We start from the raw sequence: 24,022 nt of genomic DNA, 5'->3' as shown, positions 1-24,022 counted from the left end.
GGATGCTTGGTCGTCCCCTACAGGGGGGTTGAGAGACCCTTTCTCACCCCTTTGCCCCCTCAGGGGAAGTTGGGCCATCCCTTGTCTCTACCAAAATGATGACAAACTAATGGCGTCGCTGGATGTTACATCCCAATTTTTGACCTAATTTAAAATATAGCCATTGAGGTTCAGATGAAGTCAGTTGACAGTTTAATCTGTTATAATCTTGCGAAATGATAAGATTGGTTTAGTCGTTATAATTTCATGTGAAGATAACATGCTAGTTGATTATTTATCACGAATTCATGGAATTGAAAGGGCAGCTAGCCATTATGAGTATTTATAACTTGTTAATATAATATGATTTAATTGCAAAGAATTTCCTTGCAGGAAACACATTGAAAGAATGGAAGCATTGTCAGAAGAGAATTAGGCAGGAGCAACACCATCACTAAGCCGATGGGTTGAGGACCTAGCGACTTGAAATAGGATACATCTGTGGGACCCGCATGAGCTAATTAAATTAATAATTTGAGAAACATAAAATAATTGAGTTAAAATATAAATTGTACCTCAAAGGATTTTTTATGATATTTTTCCATATTATTATAAAAATTTATATACATGCATATAAATATAAAAATGAAATGGCACCATTATGTTATAATAATTTAATAAAGTGATGTCACCCTATTAATATATTTACATATACATATATAAATATAAGATTATAGTAATATTCGAATTATTATAATATTCGAATTATAATCTTCCAACTCTAATCTTTCCATTTTAATATTCTTGCTTTTAATCGATTAACACTTGGCATGATAAATCGATTTAATACTTGGAATTTTGAATCGACTTCAATCTTTTGTAACCGGTGGGAGCCAAGGAGTAATATTTCGCTCTCCATTTAAGCAAGCCGTGAGGGAGAGACGGGATCACCTTTTTCCTTGGTGCCCGAGTTCTTCCTTCCTTGCTATGATCCAGAATTTTTCTTGTTTCATTTAAGAACTCGCCCCTGCATTGTTAGGACTACAATCTACCATCGAAATGTCTTGCAACCTTGCATTAAAAACGTCTTGCAGTCTGCCAATAAAAACAGTTTGCAATCTACCTTGAAACATAATCCACCAATGAATCATCTGCAATTTACCATTGTTATAAACCTTGTTCTGATTGTACAAATCCGCCATAGCCGAGCAAGTAATTCCAGCTAAAATACTGAGGATAAGCGTTGAAGAAAGTCGAGAGGGAGCCGATCAGATTCAAGTTTTTCCAAAGAATACATTTCAGGTCATGGATTTTCCTTCCAGAGTTTTTAAATGTAATTCTATAGCAGCCAGCTAGGGGCAGTAACTTTCTTCTTATGTCTATATTCATGTTATTTAACTTGCTGAATAAACCTTGAGATTTATAAAGAACCTTCTTCTTATTTTCAATATCATTTTAATGATTTCCATAATAGCCAGTTAGGCTCACAAGACTCTTTTCTTTCCAAATTTATTTCAAAGTTACAATATGAGTTCTGCTGCATATTTCATGTCCTTTGTTATCAGTCCCTTTCTTTAGACTTTCATAATAAATTAGATACAACCCTTATGGAAGCGTTTTTCCAAATGCATTAAAGTCTGGAATGAAATATACTATCCAATGATATTTTTCCGAATAGTCCCAAGAACATAATCTTTCTGATCACAGTTGTGTTAAGCATACTAAGCAGCGAATCTATGCATAAAGTGGATTACAGCAAGTTTCAATATTTATCATGATGTTATCTTGTTTGACATCTTGTTTGAATTTACAGATTGAACTCCTTTAATTTAGCCTTGTTCATGGCAGGTGATAACCAAGTAACCATAGTATGAATCCTTATGCCAATGGATATTAAATTAAACAATCAATTCTGAAATCCTTAAAGAATATAATCTCTCAAATCACAAATTGTGAAAAATTGGAATAAATGTTAATTATGAAATAGTCGAGAATCAACAAAAAGAACCGGTTGTTCTGGGAAATTAAAAACCTGGGATTCACCCGGCTGTATAGCCAAGGAAAAGGGTGAAGAGGTGAGAGAAAGAGATTTGCAATAACAAGAAAACAGAACCAAATATGACATAACAATGTTTATCATTTTCAATATGAATTATATAATAGCTCATGCATAATCTCGTTTATTGTATTCTCATGCTGTCAAGTCGAGTGGTGTGTTTGGATACCAGGATGCTCAGTGGATGACAAGATGTTCCCCGTCTATTCCAAGTAGGGACCGTTTGTCTCGTTAGAGATTGTGTGGGGAATAAGTTAAGGTTCGAGGTTGGGTGGCTAAGCCCCTGACAATGTTTCACCTCTCTCGAAGTTGTCGAACGTACAACAGACAAAAATAAGCTATACATTCAATTGTTTGTTGGAAACAGGTATTTTACTTTTATGATGTATATGCAAGATGAAGGTACGAATAATTGAGTTATAACACCGTTACAGCTATTTTAATTTAGTTGCGATGGATAGATTTATCTGATGGATTGTTATATCAATATTTTATTTATATGAATAGGAGCATATCTTCTAATAATGAGTTATTGCCATAGTTAAGCAATCGAAAGGAAAAGAATGATAAAGTGGTATCTAAAGCTTTAATTGATTCAGCAGTATCTGAAGCCCTAATTGATATAGTGGTATCTAATGCCCTAAATGATCCAATGGTAATCGAAGCCCTAAGTGATACAGTGGTATCTAAAGCCCTAAATGATCCAATGGTAATCGATGCCCTAATTGAAACAGTGGTATGTGATGCCCTAATTTTATATAGTGGTACTTAATGGTAATCATCATTTGATTTTGATATAGCAGTACTAGATGGTAATCATTATATGATATTGTTATACTGGTATTTCTGGACTAATCTAGGTGAATGCAGAAGCATTCTTACAAAGATTTATCTATTCAATTTCCATGGTATGTAGATTTTAATATCCATAGTAAATTCATTGATGGTGTTTTCAATTCTTAGTTAAGAAATTTTGTTTAACTGATTTTAACTGTAAATCTCACTCGTATGAACGTAACCGATTTAACTGACTTCCTATGAAAATGAAATAATAACAGTATATCTTTGGTTATATTAGTTGTTAATTAAGACCCAACAAAACGGCATGTTACACTGGAGATGTTGTAAAGACATCCCCCCGTCCTTGGTGCGTTCTTGTCTCGAAGACGTTGGGGTTTTCTAGGGGAATGTGTTGTGTTACAATTTCATAATTATTTCCCTTAAAATAATCCTAATTCTATATTTTCTGATTTTATCGGTTTTAATTATTTTTTCCTCAAAAATTATCTGTTCGATTTTAATATTTTTTTATTTATAAAAAATATTCCGTGGGTTTATAATTTATTCCTCAAAAATTATTATATGGATTTATATGGCTTTGTATTCTCTAATCCATGTTTTGAATCCTGTCATCTAGTTTTGATCAATCTTTCACCTCAAAAATTGGGTCTAGTTTTTTCTCTATTTTTCTCCTTAAAATATTGTGGCTTCTTGCAATCTGTTTTTGAGCCATTGCGCTCATCTACAAAACTTCTTAGTGAATCATGTTGCAGTCTGGTTTGGGGCATAATGTTCATCTACAAAAAGGGTTTGGTGAATTTCCTCAAAATCGTGGCTTTGTTTTCATCTCAGTGTCTCTAGCTATAGCGAGTAATATCTTTGTTTCATCATTAAATTGGATGGCTTCTTGGTCATTAACATTTCACAAATCTAAGAAGGGTCTCAACAATAGTGGAATGTTATGAAGAATTTGTGACCATAAGACAACAATTAGACAATGACCATTAAGAGAGGGTATTAGAATATCGTTATATTTCCTTAATGGTCATCCTAATTAGTGTTTTAGTTTATTAGGTAGTTTCTATTTTTGTCTTTCATTCTTGATTGTTTTATAACAGAAATATTCTCTTTGAAAATTTATATACGGAGCTCTCAACTCCTCTGTTTAATACAACATCAACTTACCATAATACTCGAGAGTTTTGCACATTCAACAACTAAGTTACCATATTCATTCATTCAAAACAAGCCAAAGTCAAATTTTGGTTCAGCTGGAATTCGAATTTGATTTGTATTCGTTCAAAGTCATGCTAGTTCTGAGAAATTTGTTGGACATTCGTGTTTTCGAACTCAACCTGAATTTGGAAGGCATTTGGCAGACTTTTGAAATTGACGTCGAGCCTGAATAGAATTACACTGACTTCAGCGAAAATTTGGGGGAAAATGCAAATTTTTGTTGACTTTTCATCAAATGTTTTGACTTTTCAGTCTATTCGACCTCCAAGACCTAAAACTGCTTGTCTGATAAAGGTTTTTTCCCATTAAATTTGTCATTTCTGATTTGTGTGGACAGCAATAGCAGTTTTATGAGGCAGCAGCAATTTTAACGTTTGTGGAATTGGAAGATAGTTTCAAAATTTAAACTCTTATATAGGCAACGACAATTATATGCACGATGTGACTATAGTGTTCCCTTTGGCTTTTCCCTTTGACTTCTTTCAAACTACACTGGGCAGCAACTGTAGCAGCAATTATCATTGTGCGAATATTCGTTTTTGGGTCTGTAAATCTCAAGTTGTCATTTGTGTTTAAGCCTTTCTTCTGAGGCATATATTTACACATACATATGTATGTATGCATTTATGTATGTGTGTGTGTGTGTATTATTAAAAAAATCTTGTATGGACAAACTAAAAATTAACCCAAATCCAACCCAATACAAATTGGATGGATTTCAAACCAGAATCTGGAAGCTACATTCGTACCAAAATCCAAACCGGCAACTTAGTTCAAAAATAATAGTTGCTCATTTAGATCTTCAGTAAAAAACTATGGCCTCAACCAAGTTAAAGGAAGTTTATAAAGTTACTGGGTAGCTACATGTGTCAATGGAAGTGATGTACATACCGGTTTCCTGAAAAGCACGTGTGCAGTTTGTTTACAGTATACTTAATGGATGAACTTATATTTTCATGAAAACAGCAGAACTATGACCACCATATACTGGGTTAAAGCACCAAAAGAATTTGCAACTTTGTACCCAAATTTTAACAGCATATAGATGCTTTTGCAAGCCCTAACAATGACTGCCAATGTTCATATCAAAACTGCTTTCTTTTGTAAATTGGCTATCCATTCAACCATTTTAGATGGAATTACAAAATTTCCATTCAACAATATCAACTATTATTTTAAAATTACATTGGTCAAATGCTTTCCTAAATTATTCTGCAAAAAACAATTATTAACATAACTAACAATTATGTAGATGATTTCAAAATCTAAAAGACTTTTTTTTCTGACATCAAAATGCTAACTAATAATCAAATATACCTGCTCTTTTCCATCAACGTCAGCTTTGACAAGTTTTGAAAAGAACTCCTTGTGTGTCTTCTCATCTTTAAGACTTTCAACAATATCAATATATGCTACTCTAAGGGCCTCGTTTCTGATGAACAACCAAATGCATTGTGGGCTTAATATATTATAAAGCAGAGTATTTGATCGTTAGAACAAAGGCTAGAACATACCTCAAAACATGTGATTCCAGAGTACATAAAAGCAAATACTAAAAGCTTATATCAACTGAGATCTACCTTTGCATTAACAAAGCAATATCAGCAGCTTCTGATGCATGTTTTTGTTTCTGTTGTCCATAGATTTGACAAGTTACAACATATGTAAATTTTATATCTGCTTGGGCCCGCGATTTACGAGATAGTTCATATCCTTGTGCATTTGTCATGTCCGCACCAGAAAGTCCATCCTCAATGTCTGTAAATATAAAAATTGAGAAAAATATTAATGGCATATCGCATACAAAATCCTAGAAAAATACAATATAGCCATAAAGAAATATTACCACCATGTAATGGATTTTCCGTGTAGCTCTGTAGCATAAGAGCCTTTCTGTAGTACATCATTCCTCTAACTGTGTATTAATTAGTTTGATTAGAAAAGCCACACAATATATGCTAGCTTCTCAAATAAAAAGAATTTATAATTGTGCTGAGAATCAGAGGCATTTGTTGTCCAAACAAAATAAAAATATACCAGTTCGTGCTAAAGTCTGGCCTCGGTAAGATGCCCATAAACGTAATTCCAAAAGATCATTTGGATTCTCCTTGAGTTCAAAATCAAGTGTGTTTTCATCTCGACCAATGCGTTCCAGAAAATTCCTCCATTCATCTAGAAAAAAATTCAACTTAAAATGTTAATAATTTTATATTTCTCTGCACAGCTTGTTAAAAACAAAAAGCCCAAAAAAACCACCCTTATAACAGATAATGGGCAGCTTTTTCCTTTAAACTAAGAAAACAATAAACTCAACTTCGTTGTCACGCCCTGCCTAAAGAGATCACAATAATTATAAATACTAATCAGAGTCTTAAATAACAGTAAAGCCATGCAATGTAATTCAAGAGGGTTAACAGTTGAATGAGGGACCGACTAGATTGGAAGAAATTAAAATGTTTATAATTTATTTAAGAGGGCCAACATGCCAAAGGGAACTTCACAGGAAAACATTTATTATAATTTCATGTAAAATATTTGATCTTAACAGTCTGACCAAATTCCCTTATGTTGGTACCCAAATTATGTTTGAAATGGGCCGCGACCTTCATCCAGTCATGGCACCCAATGTTTCAAATTATTATTTCTTTTATGTGGCTAACCTCTTTTAAGAAACCCTACCCTATTAAGTGAAGAAGTATGAAAGAGGCCTCATTGGGAATATATAAAAGCTGAGGTGGGGAGTAAATCAGCAAGTAATACAATGTAATGTAAATCAAACTCCAGCAGATTCAGAGAACAAATAAATATGGAGAATAATATAGAAGATATAAGCACTGATAAGTCTAAAAATGCAGTAGCAATGAGCAGCCCGATTAAGGAATTACTGCTTGCTAACTAGTAATTATGAAGAGGCATCACTAAAGGTCAGACCAAGGGCACACAATCTCTTATAAAAAGACGGCTATTTGTGTGTGTGTTGGACACAGTACTACTATGGATTTCCAACTAGCAACCATCAATAAGGCAGGGCGATGAAGGGAATAATAAAAAAAGGGTGGACAGCTATTGGACTCCTCACTAGGCACACCACCTCATATGAGATGGCCAAAACCCACAAGGCCAAAAGGAATGGTATATCCACTCGTGGGCCTACAGTAGAGGATCGCTTCAAGCAACCTATCAAGTTCATTTATCTGAGCTCCCATATTACTAAACCCAATCAAAAAAATAAGATACGTTATATGACTAAGATAATTATGTATATATGTTTTTAAACTGAAGTGATGGTTGACCTTATGAATTGTTTCCTCAATATTTGTCTAACATGATTGCAGGATCTCAACAAGGATTTATCTTGCTATACATCCTTTCAAGCAAAGTTATATCTCTAACTATATTAATTGCTTGTTTTAATGAATTTTTAATTCTAGGACAAATTATAAGGCAATGCAAATAAAGAGACATCAGAATTGGTATCAGTGCATCGCTCCTGCACAGCCTGCAGGGTAAAGATAAAATGAAGGACGCATTCTAGTGAAAGGAGGGATCTGTTATTTCACTCCTAAACTGATCAATCAAAATCCGAAATGATGAAATGACATACAACTAAACAACAGCGATTAAATGACATTGGCAAGACACCACTAAAAGAAATATAGGAGGTTATTGAATATGACAAAACATGTATTTGCATTTATGCTTTATGTCTTACTCGCATTTATACCATGTCTTGCATGTATTATATGTATGCTTTGTGTCTTCTTCTTATTTATGTTTATGCACCCTATCTTGTGTGTATTTATAAATATGCTTCCTGTCCTACATGTACTTTTTTTCATGCATAAAGTGAGTACAGCATGAATGTTTATAATTATTCTTAAAAATTACGAAAATGTTAAGTATTAATATCACTTGATGTGTATAATGAGTGGCCTACCACTTGCTTTTGGGTGTTGAAGCTATAAAACATCTCAATATGTTGCATACATAAACACACAACACTATCGACACAGCCCCAAAGGCTCCAATATGGGAGCACTATGATCTGAAAGATTAATTGTCAATTCCAATCATCTGAATCATTACCACATTTACAAGTTCTGAAAAAACATTGGGCTACTGAGGCCTGTCAAAAGACACATGTGAATTTTGAAAACCAATCACTTGGATTCTATGAAAAATCATAAAGCATATATGGTTGTGGGTTGTGTGGCCTGCTAAAATTAAATCAGGAAAGCTGATTGATGCGGGGATTGGTGTTTTAGACAGTAAAATTTCAAGAGCACCATTGGCGCTCGAGGATGAATATTGATGTTGTGTCAATGGTTTTAGCACGGGGGTTTGAGTTAGGGAGTGATTTAGACATTGTAAAATGGATCATAACCTCCCTATTTGAAAAACAATCTTGCTGGGTTTAGACTCCATTCTGAATGGGATGTTTCTTATTTAGGCACAACATCAGAGAGTGTTGTGAAAGTGAGAGGGATATGAAGGAGTATGACATTATACAACTTATGGGTCAGGAAGAATATTACGAAGTAATTGGAAAATATTTACTTGTTATTAACAGTGATCAAAAAATCAATTTATACAAGAGACAAAACGATGTTTCCTTAGGAACCAATCGTAAAGAATAGAAACATTTTATTCTAGCTAAGAGAAAACTAACAATTATCTACAACTAACTAAAGAATAGAAACATTCTAAACATTCTATTCTAGAAACAGAAAACTAAATATTAGAAACATTCTGATATTTACAAAAGATTACATGGATGAGCACATGAAGCATGGTTAAAGCTGAAAGTGGAAATGCAAAGGCACAAAGAGGGCATAGCTGCAAATTTCCCGGCAATAATCCCCCGACAAGTGAGAACCCAGTTTCACCTCAGGGTTCGTCATCAGGCTCGCCGAATGGTGGATTGAATCTTGAAGATGGTGAAGAAGGCCATGGGTTCTCTTTTTTAGGATTTCGGTGTAGCTGGTCTGTTATTTTCAAGTGTTGTTCTGTTTATCGAATGTGTGAATTTGTGGGCAGTGTCTTGAATGCTGGTCAGTTTGGTTATGTACGGATCTGTTAAATGTAAGGGTTAAATGTCTGTAAAATCTTAAATTCATGTTTTGAAGCCCTCAATGGGTATAATGGGATTTTATAGTTCTGTATGTCAGTTGGAGTTGAGTTTAAAGAATGATCTCTATACAAAGGAGAAACATATATCTCCATTTAGTAAACTGATGTAATTATCTTAATGCTTTGTATTAATAAAATACATATATAGTAATAAATAATAGTACTGATCAAAATATCAGACAGCAAATAAATCATTCAAACAAAGAAGGATTTAAACATATAAATTTCTTCTGGGATCGTGTGACAGTTTTTAACACATGTTTCAGATCAGACTACATGATCCATCATCAAGATGCAGGAGAACAAAGGATCTTTTTCCTTTGCTCTCCTGCATCCTGATAATGGATCATGTAGTACAATCCATAATATTGATGTTAAAAACTGTCACACAATCAATTAAACGTGAATTGTGGAAATCTGACAGATTTAAAGAAGGATTTAGTATTAAATAAATTCATTTATACTAGTGCTAGCAACCTAGCATGATTTTTTTTATTGCTGGTTAAATTGACTGTCACCTTAATCTCTCTAAACTCACGAACAAAGTTTCAGCTCTGTGGATTCTCCTTCCGAAAAGTTGGCATTCTACCCAACTATTATTGCAGTAGAAACAGCATATATATGTATGTTTGTATGTATTATGGTCTGTTATTGTAATAACAGGTGTGTCTATCTGTTGCCATATATTTATGTGAATTAAAGAAAGATTTCCCTACACAAAATTGAGTCATTACAAAAGCAAGCCTCGAAGATGTAGTCAATTATTCAAAAATACAAAATGTGGTACCTGGGTAAATCTTTTGAAGATAAAACAGAATAGTGATTCCATCTTCATTCTCCTTCTCTAATTCAGACATGTTGTAGAGCACAGTCTCACTGTAGTATGGAGTAAAGACACTGCATTCGAAGAATGCATTTAATAGTATTATTGAAGAGATATATAAATAGTGGAATAAGTCATTCCCAGTAAAAACCTAACTACAGTTTATTCACCTAAAGGATAAAATCTCTTGCACAGGTTTTGCAGGTGCCATATCCATGAATAACGAGTTTGTAAAAAATTGTAGCCGGCGTCTTGCCTCTAAATTCTTAGGGATGTTCACAGCATAGTCCTTGATTGTTAGTAGCAAGTGCAACCTCTTTATCTGCTCTTTCTGCATTCAACATACAAAACAAAAATTCAAATTACTGGATTTCTGCATTTGAAATTATGCATCAACCAATAAATAAAACAAAGGAGACAAATTCAGGCGCATCTGGTAGTCCTATACTTTTCACACTAGTAAAAAATCTGGCCAAAGAAAAATAAAATTATTTATGAAAAGAAGTACGGGTCTAACTTTCCCAATAAAACAATAAATAGTGCTGAATAACTAAGTGAAAGCCCAGTGAGTATAATCTAAATAGGTGAAGGCCGAAACAAATTTAAAAGAAAACTGAACAACAAAACAAGTAAATCAGAACACCCTCATTCTTATTTGAGTTTTCTGGATCACATACAATTTCCATATCTTTAGGCCACTCCATCCTTGAGAAGAGACGCCCTTCATTCCTTGCTTTTGTAACAATTCCCCAGGTATCATAATACTCTCTAACATTCAATAAGACAAATTATTGTACCAATAAAATGAAATACATTGAATATTAAGGTGAGATAACTCATGTACAGATACCTTGACCTGGGGAGTAAAGGAAAATGATCAACAACAAAAAAAAGATTTCTGATAATACCTTAAACTGTTTGACAGTAAATCATGGATGACTACATCATAAAGATCTTGCATGGCTGTCACAGCCCCCTTTGCTAGAGCAGGTGTTTCATCATGCATCTGCTTCAACAGAAATTATATAAGTCATGAGTTGAAGTCAAAATAAGTTTTTAAGTTAATGAGGATAGATATAGTAAGGTTAAGTTGTTCACTCCTACTCTAAGTTAATGCCCAAAAAGCACAAATGGTTCAAAAATCTGCAGCACTCAAGTATTAGAATTGAATTGATTTACAGATAATTGTCATGATATAGAAAAGCTAATTCAAAAGCTATTAAAAGACAAATAATGCACAGAAATTGAGCAAGCTAAGAATAATACCATCATTGCTTCATACATTCATGCACACATACCTCACTAGTTTAAATCAAGTACAATTGATGTTTGTCATATAAATAAATTATTCATGAAATGGACCAATAATATAATGTGAGATGTCATATTTTATGGAACTTTCCTTGCTAGCAGTTTTCGACACAGAATATTCCTTTTCTTAAAGAAATTATTATTAACCTAAGGTAAATGTCTCCACATGTTGAGATTCATATACCTACATAATGTGGCTTTCAAATTGTTTTGTACACCACAGATAATAACTATCAATACATTTCAAATTCCTATATGATGGTTATTTGAATTTCTGGCTGCAGCTTGTAAATAGCAGCATTACACCTAAGCTCCAGATTCAAGTACAGGCATGGATATAGGGGGACAAAAAAATTTCACCTTGACTATTGGTGTGCATGTGTGTGCGTCTAAATATTATATATAGCCTCTAAATTTTAAATTTAAAAAAATTTATTAACAATGTGCTATGCTTTTAAATCATTCAATTCTTGCTTCTCCTTGTCATACTTTTGAACCATCCATATCATTCAATAATGGAGCAATTTTAGATAAAAAGGCCCACTCATATATTAAAATGGACGATGACCAACAACCTATCAATGGCCCAGATCCTTCTAAGAGAGGTAACAAAAGAGCAAATCTAATTCACCATTTACTATGATGAGTATGACTCTACCTAGAGAAAATACTTATCTTATTATAAAAAAATGGTGTTATATTCTACAAAGATGGGGTATGACCTCCCTTGAAAGTTCATTATAAATCATCTCATGGATATACCAATCAATTCCCGTATGGATTTCATCCTAGCAACCATGAAGACAAAGAACCTAGTCAGAAATCGTGACGTACTGCAAGGCCAAGTGAACCACCAATGGAGATGACAAGCCCCTAGCAAATAACCAGACAACGAAAAATTGAACAATAGTATAGGTTTGACAGAAATCCAACTCTTATATTCATCAACAACTGATTACATGCAATGTGTCGGGTTGTAAGGCCTTCCCTGTTATGGCCAAAAATGTAAGCAATTACAATAATAGTTCTGCAAGATCTTACAAGATCCAAACAAACCCTACCTAAGTCAGATCTCTAACACAACAACAATATGGTAGAAACCCCAAGAAAGATCTAAACTTGTGCTCGCAAGCCACCAAGCAACCTTCTTGTTTCCTAAGCCCACACTCAGCTACTAGCTTTGCTAAACTCGCTCCTCTCGGTTACTCCTCTCTAGCTGACTTGCTTACTTAGAGTCTCCCCCACCACCTCTTAGAATACTACACCAAACCCTTCTTTTATACTTGCACAGCTACAAGTCGACCTGTTACAAATAGAAACTTCTAGAACTCAAATAAACACAACAATCATTAAATGCACATAGGAGAAAGAACCAAGACCCAAAATAGGTCCCCACACAACTCACGATCGATACACGTCATGATCAAGTACAACACAAATTAAATACCCAAGTCGATTGATCAAATTCTCTCAAGAACACCCAGTTGGGGCATTAAACCACCGAGCATGCCTATTCATCAAGCACTAGATCCACCAAGTAGATCATTAACCAAGCACCAACACAATCATTGAGTTCCTTTAGTCACTGAGTTCCTCGGGTGAAACTACAACCGAAAACTACTCCAATAGTGACCGAACATCACCCCCTTTCAGCTGAGTTCGCCAACTCCAAGATCAAAAGCTACTCCAACATACAAGATTGCCAACTACCCCAGGTATGAAAAGATGTTCTCACTAGCTAGACGAATATCTTCCAGGATTCAACATCTAAACCCCATATTGATTCTTCACATACATGTCTTCCAAGTTATCAACTTCTATGCTCTTGCCCATGCTCCACTTCTACAAATCCTTTTCTGCAACAGACAACTTCACATCTTTCCTTTCCACATTTGTCCTCGGTGCACCACAGGTGTGTATTACATGTTGATCTGTAACCCTTCAACAATCCTTCAACTCAAATCGCCTATCGAAACTCGGATTCCTCCTAACAAGTTTTGCATCCTAAAAAGGAATCAAGGAAAACTTTCTACCACCCTTCTCAACAGTAAATACATTCTTGACACAATCCTGTACATCCTTACAATCATATAGCCAAGGTCTACCAAGTAATATGGGGCAACTACTCATGTCCACAATATCACACAACAACTAATCCACATACTGCCCAATCTGAAAATTAACAAGACACTGTCCCTCACTTCTAAAGCATGTTCATCTTGTAACCAATTGATCCTACATGGACAAGGATGGCTCACTCTCTTCAAAACAAGTTTCTAAACCATCTCATTAGCAACTAGGTTATCAATACCACCACTACCCACAATCACATTCCAGCATTTACCTCGAGGCTTGCATCGAGTCCTGAACAAACTCCTCCTGTGACAAGGTTCTACAACCTTCTTCCTGAGCAATACTTGCCAAACCAACAAGTTATCCTTCACCTCGAGCTCATTCACCTAGTCCTCATTCTCATTCACCACAATAGCTCTTCTATCACTGACTTTCCTATCAGCATTGGGACATTCAAAAGATCTATGTCCTTCACCACATCAAGTACCCTTAAATCCACCTCTACCTCTTCTTCTCCTCAGTTCAATAGGTTTTGGTTCATCTTCAGCAATCGGTTTATCTTTCACTGAGTGTTCCTACTTCTCCTTCCCTCGGGAATTACCTTGATCTCTTCTCTTCAACTTATCTTGTGCCTTCAAAGCATATTGATAAGCATCCTCAACAAATCAATCTTCAACATGTCAATCTCATCCTAAATATTTAATCTCAAACCATTAATATACCTAACCACCTTTTCCTTTACAAAGTTCTCTATGTCCAGACTGAATAGTCAACTTATAAAACTCCTTAGTATAATCCTTCACAATCATATCCTCCTCCTTCACATCTACAACCTCTTAAACAACTCAAGTTCATAATCATCGGGAATGAACTTGGCCTTCAATTTTCTAACCATCAATCTCCACCGAGTGATCTTCATTCTTCTTCTCTATCTCATTGTAATTCTTTCCACCACAAAGCAACATGTCCTTTCAAATTAGTTTGTAACAACCTCACTCTGAGCGGTCTCCAATATCTTCTAACTCAAAGTACTCTTCCAACTCATCAATCCAATCAATCAAGTCCTTAGGACTCAAAGTACTTGAAAAATTAGAAACCTCCATCTTACGCTTTAATTTCACCCGAGCTCTAGATCTATCCAACCAACCACTTTTGTATTCCACAAATCTCTCCATCCAATCACCTCTATCTTCACCACTAGATCCAACAACCTCAAAGTCTTCAGCAACTTCCTCATAACCATCTTCCATACCCACGTTCCTCGGCACTAGCTATAGCCCTCATGATCTCAGGGACCATATCATTCTTCATCAACTCCAGCTCAGATCTGAAATTTGATCCAACCTTCTCTAAAATCTTAGTCTCCATTGCATCACAGAGATCTGCAATTGTCCTAGGGTCTAATCTTCTCGGAGGCATCTTTCAAGATCTTTGAAAACCCTCTGCAATAAATGCTACCCAAGCACCTTGTGACAAACCCAAGTTGTTTGCAAGTCAAATCGCAACCTGCCACATCACACAAACAACAAGAAAGGTTTTAGAAGTCCAAGAATATGGATCTACAATAAAAATTGCACAGAATCTCTACAACCATTCTCTAACAATCACCAACCAAATCAAACCGGGGTCCGATGTCACCGAATCCAGTGCAAGGCAAGTGAACCCCCGATGGAGGTAACCAAGACCCCAACAAATAACCACACAGTGGAAAATCGAACAATAACATAGGTTTGACAAAAATCCAACTCTTATATTCATCAACAACTGATTACATGCAATGTCTTAGGCTATAAGGCCTTCCCGATTATGGCCAACTACATAAGCAATTACAGTAATAGTTCTCACAAGATCCAAACAAACCCTAGCTAGCCCAGATTTGTAAAACTTGTGCTCGCAAGCCACCAAGCAACCTTCTAGTTTCCTAGGCGCACACTCAGCTACTAGCTTTGCTAAACTCGCTCCTCTCAGCCACTCCTCTCTAGCTGACTCGCTTACTCAAACTCTTCCCCAACACCTCCTACAACACTACCCCAAACCCTTCTTTTATACTTGCACGGCCACAAGTTGGCCTGTTGCAAATAGAAACTTATAGAACTCAAATAAACACAATATGCATTAGTTGGCTTACAACAATCATTAAATTCACATAGGAGAAAGAACCACGACCCAAAATAGGTCACCACACAACCAACGATCGATCCACGTCACAATTAGGTGCAACACAAATTAAATACCCAAGTCGGTTGATCAAAATATCTCAAGAACACTCATTCAACGCATTAAACCACTGAAAAACAACAACCACCACCGAGCATGTAGAGTATACACCGAGCAAGCACATCCACTGAGCTCCCTATTCACTGAGCATGAGTTCCACTGAGCAGATCATCAACCGAGCACCAACAAGGTCACTCAATTCCTTCATTCATTGAGTTCCCCGGATGAAATTACAGCCGAGAACTACCCCAATAATGACTAAGCGTCACCCCCTTTCAACCAAGTTTGCCAACTCCAAGGTCAAAAGCCACTCCAACATACAGGATTGCCAACTACCCCAGGATGCTCCTACATCAAATTAGTAATTTAAAGACAAATAATTTGGCTAGATTTTCTCAACATTTATAGGAGAACTTTGATGATTTTGTGCACAGATGTGAAATATATTAAGCGAACTATTAACAAAATAAGTTCTAAAGCTGATAAGTTGGGTCAATTTTCCTTAGAAAATTTTGAATGTTCAAGAAGACAGGCAGAGTACTACAGAAATGCCTACGATGGTTGATCATTGTTTGAATGATATGCAAAGTACATACAGTGGGATATAATCTAAATGGGATTGATCATCAACTGGCAGATCCAGAAGCAAGTTTACATTGGCTTGAAAATGAAAACAAAAAACAAAAAAGGCTATCATAAATCCACATGAATTATTTTGTGTAAGAAAAGGAACGATAACTATTGCATGTCCTATTACCATGATGATGATGATGATGAATATTCCATTGACTCCTTGCTATATTGGTATATACTATTGATAATCACGACAGTCTAGTAGAATCATAAATATAATAAGAGCTCAAACCAATACATTTCTCACAATAGGACGGAAGGCTAGTAAAACACAACACCAAACAGTAGGATTTTTTGTACAATATTTATGGATTATAACATCTCACTACTGGCAAGCTAAATATGGAGAGAAAAAAGATGAGGTTGTCTATAATCATACTAATTCAATGGACAAATTTGTAGAGTTCTTTGTAGATGAGTTTTGTGTAGAAGAAGACACATATAAGGAAGGAAATCTAAGGGAAAACAACGATATCAATCGAGCAAGTTCAAACACCTTTCGTCCAATGTATCATCAGATATCATCGATTCACCCCACACAGTATTATTCTTGCTAAGTTTGGAGCCTACCCCTTCAGACTTGGAGCCATCTTTAATTCATTTGGTTTCATCACCATCTTCGTGGTTTTGTAGACTCTATGAATGGTTGTCGCCCCTACTCCTACCTTGCCTACTACTAATTTGTTGTCATTGCTAACCCAGTCACGGCCACCACCGCTTGTTGGTACACCCAAGCCACCACTCTGTTGAGATTGATCGGGATTGAGATTGACAACCTCCCCTCCCCCCCCTTTCCACTCTCCTCCTTGCCTCGCAACAGGAGTTGAACGAGCATTACCTATAGACATGATATCTATAGAGGGTACATTATCACAACCTAGAGTTATCCCATCGAGGGATTACGTCTATGGATGGCCTTCTCTACTAAGCAATTACATAATATCTAGGACAGGAATACAATGTGCCAACGCAACTTGTCTCGGTGTTTGAGTCACCCCCCATGTATCTCCCTAGGTTCCTTTTGAGTTGGCACATAGGCTGTGAATTCTGACTGATGACCACATTGATAGGGAGGGTCAAATTTTTCGTTTGTGTACCTTAGCTGAGACGGAAACGAAGACCCACTTCATTTTTCATTGCCCCGTCTACTACAAGATTAGAGGGAGATATTACTTCCTCTTTAGAGAGTGTCGATCCCTCTACTTTTTTCAAATACATGGATCAGAGGTGTCCTGCAATTTAACTTCATGAGGCTCCACAACCACACTTCATAGCTCCTTTTTCCCCAGAGCTAGGCCTCGAATTTTTCGATTGTGTACCTTGGCTCAAGAAAAAACGGAGACCCACTTCATTTTCTGGTGCCCCATCTACTACGAGATTAGAGGGAGATATTACTGCCTATTTAGAGTGTCAGTCCCTCTTTACTTTTTTTAGATACACAGATTAGAGGTGTCCTATGCTTTACCTTCATAAGGCTATGCAACTTCGTGACCACACTCTATCGCTTGTTTTCCCCCAGAGCTAGGTCTCGGATCAGCTTATCACTGTCTTTTCCTCACGCTTGCCTCCTACACAGGGCGTAAAGCGTTCGTCCAACACTAATACCATTGTCACTCCAAATCTATGAGACCTTGCAACGGATTCACTCGACGGTGCCACTCCTCTAGCTGTACTCAAAGATGGGCTAAGACTCTTGATCGAGTTGGCATCTACCCTTCAACATCGGACTTCTTCCCACCAAGGATCCACCGAGTCCTTGCCTTGGTGGTTTTCTTTCACTTTTGCTTTCCTATTTACTCTTGGTTAGCTCTTTCTCGAACACCATTTGGTGATCTTGTTGCTTGTAATCTTCTCAGTTGTGTCCTTTTTGTTGGACATTAATAAATCTATCTTATCTTGTATATATAAATAAACGCACCAAACTGCAACCAAAACCCCCAAAAAATAATTCACACATCTGTAGACCACGTTCTTGTACCTAAAAACACATCCACATCCATACCGGAATCGGTAACTTAAGAATTTATGTAAAATAAGACAAGATAAATTATTAATGTCCAACAAGAGACCACAAACAGGCCTAAGGGACTAAAAGTACAAACAAAGGCCAGAAGGCAACAGGACCACCAAACGATGTCCGAGAAAAAGGAAACCAACAGAGCAAGAAGCAAAGAAAGAGAAACAACACCACAAAAGAGAGACCACAAAACATCTAGTGGTCCGCATGCGTCAAAAACCAGCTCAAAACCGAAGGATAATTGTCTGTATGTAGAGAAGTCCAAGAGGTCCTAACAAGTCGCTGACGAGTGGATTGTTGTTGCTGATGATGCATGTCTATTAGTTGCTTCTTAGGTAAGAGGTTATAGAAAATTTAGAAGTCTATTAATTAAGCTTGAAGATCAACTCGTCCAAACCTTATCTAGTATGATAGAGAAGAAGTAGACAAGTTTATCGAAGAACAAAAAATATGCTGCTATATATTTACAAAACAAGCAGCTAATAGACTAGCACCCCAATATGATGAAAACAAGACGTATGGTTGCAATAATTTTGGCTCTACCTACAAGACATGTTATAATCCAAAATCCCACAAGCTGGAAACTTATATGCAAAAATGGAAACTCTGTAGCCTCAATCCAAAACAATTATTTGCTACAGATGCAGTAAACTAGGCCACATAGCTCTCAATTGCTCTTGTACAAATAAGGTCATTAAAATTGTGTATATTACTAATCCAGTAGCGTGGTGTAATGTAGTTGAAAAAGACGAAAATATGTACATGCAAGAAGACATATTTGAGCCGGTACTTGAAGAGCTTGAAGATTTTGAAAATGATGCAAAAGATTTCGAAAGCCTTGCAAATGAAATGGAGCAGGACCTAACTTCTACAATGATAAACAGATCATTTCCACCTAGATCAAAGTGAGCATGAGATGAGAGTGCTAGTGCCAATGGTACTGTCAGTGGCACTATTGTGTTTCTTCCAATTTCCCACAAAATTAATCATTTAATATTGACGATGATGATTTTTTTATGACCCATATGATATTTGATCAATGACAGCTAATTGTTGACACTTGACAATATTATTTTTTTGCTTTAATATATGTCATTTAGTTCGAGGTTGACTATAAATATGGGGATATATTTTACTATTTTATTTTATGGCCGTGCATTTCTAGATTAATTACTGCTGCAAATATGTATATATTTCTGATTTTTATATCTTTTGTATGGATGAATCCAATCCCTAGAAAAGTTGACTGACCCCACGAACTGAACCTTTGAACCCATGCCAAAACCAGTAGCTTAGCTTCCAAATAACCAGTTGATGATATTAGTTTTCTTGATGAATAGCAGTGAAATAAACTATATTGATTTCACTAGTGCACATGCTAATATAAACCCTTTTTATTTATATTTAACGGGTAATATGTGAAATGGATATACTACCTGACTGTACTCAGACAATCATGTCCACCTCTTCCTAAAAACTACAAAAATTTCCTGTTTGAGAGAAAAATAATTCATATGTTCGTATAATTATGTTCATGGACAGATTTTACACATGTTGCTCCTTCAAATCTGGCAATTCAAACAAAATAAACTCCACAATAGGCCAGCAGAAAAATGATATCAGTTAACCTAACTTACAAGGAGTCCAGTCAGTGCAGTAATTCTGGACAACAGAAGAGGCAGTTTGTTCAGTTGAAAATTGGCTACTAAAAATAGCTCTTCTATACTCTCCTTTGCATCGCGAAATAACCTATCAACCCTGTAATCCACAGATGTAAAATGATTCAGTTCTGCTAACTAAGAAAATCTAAATCCACGGTAGCATAAAAATAAAACAATGGTATCAATATATCCTACTCCCTAATCTTTGCATGATAAAAATTGTGAAATGTTTTGCAATCTGTTGATATAAAAACATGTCAAAACATACCATAATCTTCCCTCATCATTTAACAATGATTTCAGTATCCTCTCCACATTACAATAGCATTCAACAACTGCATAGCCCATATATTCATCTCTTGTGATTTTTGTCCACAATTCCATCTGCGAGTCTTTGCACTCCACAGCTAGATCTATTGCCATAAAAATCTGTCACAGTAAAAGAGAAAACCCGTAAGTACTCAACTCTATGATAATATGCAAATTTCAACACTCCATATCAAGGAACTTAGGAGCATGAAACAAATAGAAGCATAAAGATGAACTCTAAACTTAATAAGCAATACCAGCATCATGAAATTTACCTTGCTGGACAAAAGAAATAACGGCCACTGTACTAGATTTAAGCCACCACTATTACTTGGTATGAGAAGCAATTCCATCTCACTGAAACGTTGTGAGCAGATATAAGAAATAAATTGGTTAATTATTTACAAGTTGATTTTAAATATCATGAACATGTTTCAATCTAATTAAATTGAAATATATTAACAATTTACCGATTAGTTATATAATCTTCTTCACGGAGGCTTTTAACAATTTCATTCCAGATAGGAGAAAACTTAGAAGCGTAACTCTTATTCACACCTGAAGATGGCTGGACCAACAAGGAGTACCCAGAAGATACAAATAAAAATAAGTTACCTAAATCAGGACCTAATATTAAAGTGCGAAAAAAGTTCATGTGATAAATAACATGTGCAAAACAAATGTGTCTCAACTCCAACAGAAAAAAACAGATAATGTTCTAATAAATTAAAATGACAAAAAGTACTTCTCAAAGTAAACCCTGAAAAAAGAATGTAAATTTTCATATTATTTTCTTTATTGATGCTCAATATGTACATGCGGCACAAGTTTGTTGATTTAAGAATCATTACAATTTAATAATCCATCCATAATGTTACCTGAATAGCCTGTAAAGCTATTTAAGTCATATGACATATAAGGGCATCTAAAATTCCAACATTTGATTCTGAACAAATATTGAGACTTTCCTGAGTAACTTTTTGATTTATAATATGAACAATACTAAGCACTCTTCCTACCATACTATATTCTCTTCCATCTTGCTCTACTTTATTCAAGTTAATTGATAGAGATGAGAGGCCATTACTGTAATATCTTAGTAAAATGAAAATTAATCTAATCTAAAAAGACCATCAAATAAAAAGCTACAAGTTAAAGTCAGCTCTCGTAGAAGATACCCTCAAAGATTACTTCATATTATAGATATCAGAATAAATTCATTATTCTTTCCAAATAAGAATCATACTACTGCTTGAACATAATCATGTCTTATAATTGTTTGAAACTTCAATCCCAGTATAAATGCTTCACCTGTGCAGCAGCTCTATCACCTTCTAGCCTGCAATAAGAATGCGCTTTTAAGACATAAAGGGAACTATAAAAAGCAGAAATTCACTGATTTGAACCAGAAAGACATGAGTAACAAATTTTGGTTTTTCTTCAGACCAATTTCATAGTTTTCATCAGATTAGCATGTTGCAATATAAGAAGAAAAAAATAATGTCAATAAAATTCACCTGTTTAGTTTTGATGGGAAAAGGTTTTTTACAAATGCTTCCGGAAAACTCTCAAATCGCTTGTGAACCATCTCAATTGATCGTATCTGTGAAAGGAAAAACACAATAAAATATTGTCACAGATATTTCACACATGACAGAATGACAAGCACTAAAAAAAGAGAATGAAAGAATTCTGTATTCACCTCTCCCAGTCGTGCTCGTGCTCCAATAAGACCCCCAACAATGGCAGATAAGAGAGTATAGAAAATGTGAAGGTCCAGCACATAAATCTGCAAATCATTAAAATAAATATTTTTATGTAACTAATAAACAATAAAACCAGTGTATCAAGAAAATTTAAATGCTAAATATAATACATAATAAAAATTTGTCTACACTAAGAGGAATCATACATCCAATAATTTATATTCATAAACAAAGCTGGTAAGGTATAATACTCACAGCAAACACAGGGGCCCACAGACTCAGAATAGTCAAGGAATTATGATTGTCTGCAAATTGATGAATTAGATTAATTCCACCACTATGCTAATTTGAATGTCAACCAATACTCTAGTTCATCACCAGTGGCATATTCAAAAAACAAATAAATGTATCAGTCATAAAAAAAATACAGAAAGGAAAGTGTTAAAGGAGGTAGCATCAGTCGAATTGAATCATCCACAGATCATATTGTATGTATATATATTAACTTCTGTACAAGTTAGTTATATATATATATATATATCCAAAGTAATAAATCAAATATGATCTGATCGGGCTTCTTTGTAACACCTGATAAACTCAAACAGGATGATCAGTATTCTTAACTATAGCACCTTTCGAATGGTTGTAAAGACCATTATTAATCAAAGGTTGGTCATGCCATGTAGGGACATGACCCTGCATGGCAATAGCCATGTAGATTCATCTCTCTACGTGGTATAACTACTGAACATTGTATAAATGTGATTCACTGCCAATGGGAAATGCAATCAATAACCACAGCATTCAGAGTACCTTCAGCACCGATTGTCTGCAGTTCTAAATTAATTATCAGGAGTTATCAATCCACATACAGAATTTACTGTTATGCAGGAACTACTGCATATTACAGGCTTAGTTAATAATTACGTTGCTCACTGCAGCAACATTCATATATATATAATATTCAAATCAGTTCTATTCAATATCGGACCTACACTGAATTATCATCAGAATCTTGTAACATTACTCTATCAGAGATCCTGTACACTTTTACAGAAAGTCTATTAACATTGGACAATCTATAACCACAAATCATAGAGAATCTTATTAACATCACAGACATAACACAATGACACAAAATCTATTCCATTCAAAAGAATCCATCCCTGGAATGCATACCCCACCCTAAAAACTAGGTGGGGCATAGATTTACTTAATTATTCTTATGTCTTTGCAGACTCACCAGATTTTGTCTGGGCATGGACATCATTCTCATGTCATTTGTCTTGCTTCATTGACTCTCAGCCGACAACTTTGAGCTACATTGGAAATTCCTTTTATATTTGTTGGACTCTAACAACTACCAGTCGATTATGCCTGGCACAACTATAAATGCCTAAAGGCCGTGTACAACCTCACAGGGACTAGTGCCTCAGATAGAAATGTCAGTGACATTAATTTTTGGGTTCATTCAAAAGGGTCATTCCTTCTCCCTTTATGCCTAACTGAATAATTAGAGACATATGCTATGAACTGTGACAAACAGATAGAGAAAAAAATAAGTGTGCTGGTGCAATGTTTATTATACTTCCTCCTTAGTTGAATATAATATATATTAGAAGTGGGATAGTATTAATTATGTTCTTATTCAAAGTTGGTTGTAACAAACAGAGACTGGAATCAGAGGATATCACTACCAGATGATTGGTAACAATCATGTCGTGAGATATAAGTGCACTCATAATGCATTGTCATTCATGTGTGTGTGACAACAAGGACAAGGCTACAATTTATTTGAATTCTACTCCTTGATTTACTTCATTATCTAAGCAATTCAATGTACAGAAAAACAAACCAAGGAAAATCAAATAAAAAGCAAGGGTATTCAAATTTTTCATTTTTAAGACTTGCAACCCTAGTTACCGGATTCGTACATCCGTGCCCCGAACCAGAACCGTGTCTGTGCTGGGTCCAGATTCACGAACTGATTCATGTCGGATTCATGCAGGGTCCAGGTTTGACCCTGTGGGTTTCTCCGGATTCGGGTTCTGAACCCACAAGGTCAAAGCCAGACCTTGCATGAATCCATGC

General features: G+C 35.4%; 1 protein-coding gene across 2 annotated transcripts in view; it reads right to left on the bottom strand.

Annotated features, from left to right (window-relative positions):
- The window catches only part of LOC149563455 (callose synthase 10-like), a 190,269-nt gene that overhangs the window by 82,755 nt on the left and 83,492 nt on the right, over positions 1-24,022 (bottom strand). The window contains exons 21-36 of one of the 2 annotated variants that reach the window (XM_089826706.1): positions 22,187-22,236; positions 21,928-22,014; positions 21,743-21,828; positions 21,537-21,564; positions 20,696-20,793; positions 20,501-20,582; positions 20,185-20,345; positions 19,893-20,013; positions 10,913-11,010; positions 10,682-10,772; positions 10,175-10,335; positions 9,969-10,078; positions 6,089-6,223; positions 5,898-5,966; positions 5,632-5,809; positions 5,369-5,483 (exon numbers count right to left, since the gene is read on the bottom strand). In XM_089826706.1, the coding sequence (XP_089682832.1) occupies positions 5,369-5,483; positions 5,632-5,809; positions 5,898-5,966; positions 6,089-6,223; positions 9,969-10,078; positions 10,175-10,335; positions 10,682-10,772; positions 10,913-11,010; positions 19,893-20,013; positions 20,185-20,345; positions 20,501-20,582; positions 20,696-20,793; positions 21,537-21,564; positions 21,743-21,828; positions 21,928-22,014; positions 22,187-22,236 (1,670 nt within the window). The remainder of the gene's footprint in view (positions 1-5,368; positions 5,484-5,631; positions 5,810-5,897; positions 5,967-6,088; positions 6,224-9,968; positions 10,079-10,174; positions 10,336-10,681; positions 10,773-10,912; positions 11,011-19,892; positions 20,014-20,184; positions 20,346-20,500; positions 20,583-20,695; positions 20,794-21,536; positions 21,565-21,742; positions 21,829-21,927; positions 22,015-22,186; positions 22,237-24,022) is intronic. The other variant, XM_089826707.1, reaches the window with a different exon arrangement.

The sequence above is a fragment of the Cupressus sempervirens genome, chromosome 4, assembly GCF_028749045.1.
Source record: "Cupressus sempervirens isolate cs-2001-9-10 chromosome 4, ASM2874904v1, whole genome shotgun sequence".
Classification (NCBI taxonomy): Eukaryota; Viridiplantae; Streptophyta; class Pinopsida; order Cupressales; family Cupressaceae; genus Cupressus; species Cupressus sempervirens.
The sequence above is the reverse complement of the archived record's forward strand: the minus strand, read 5'-3'. Positions and strand labels throughout refer to the sequence as shown.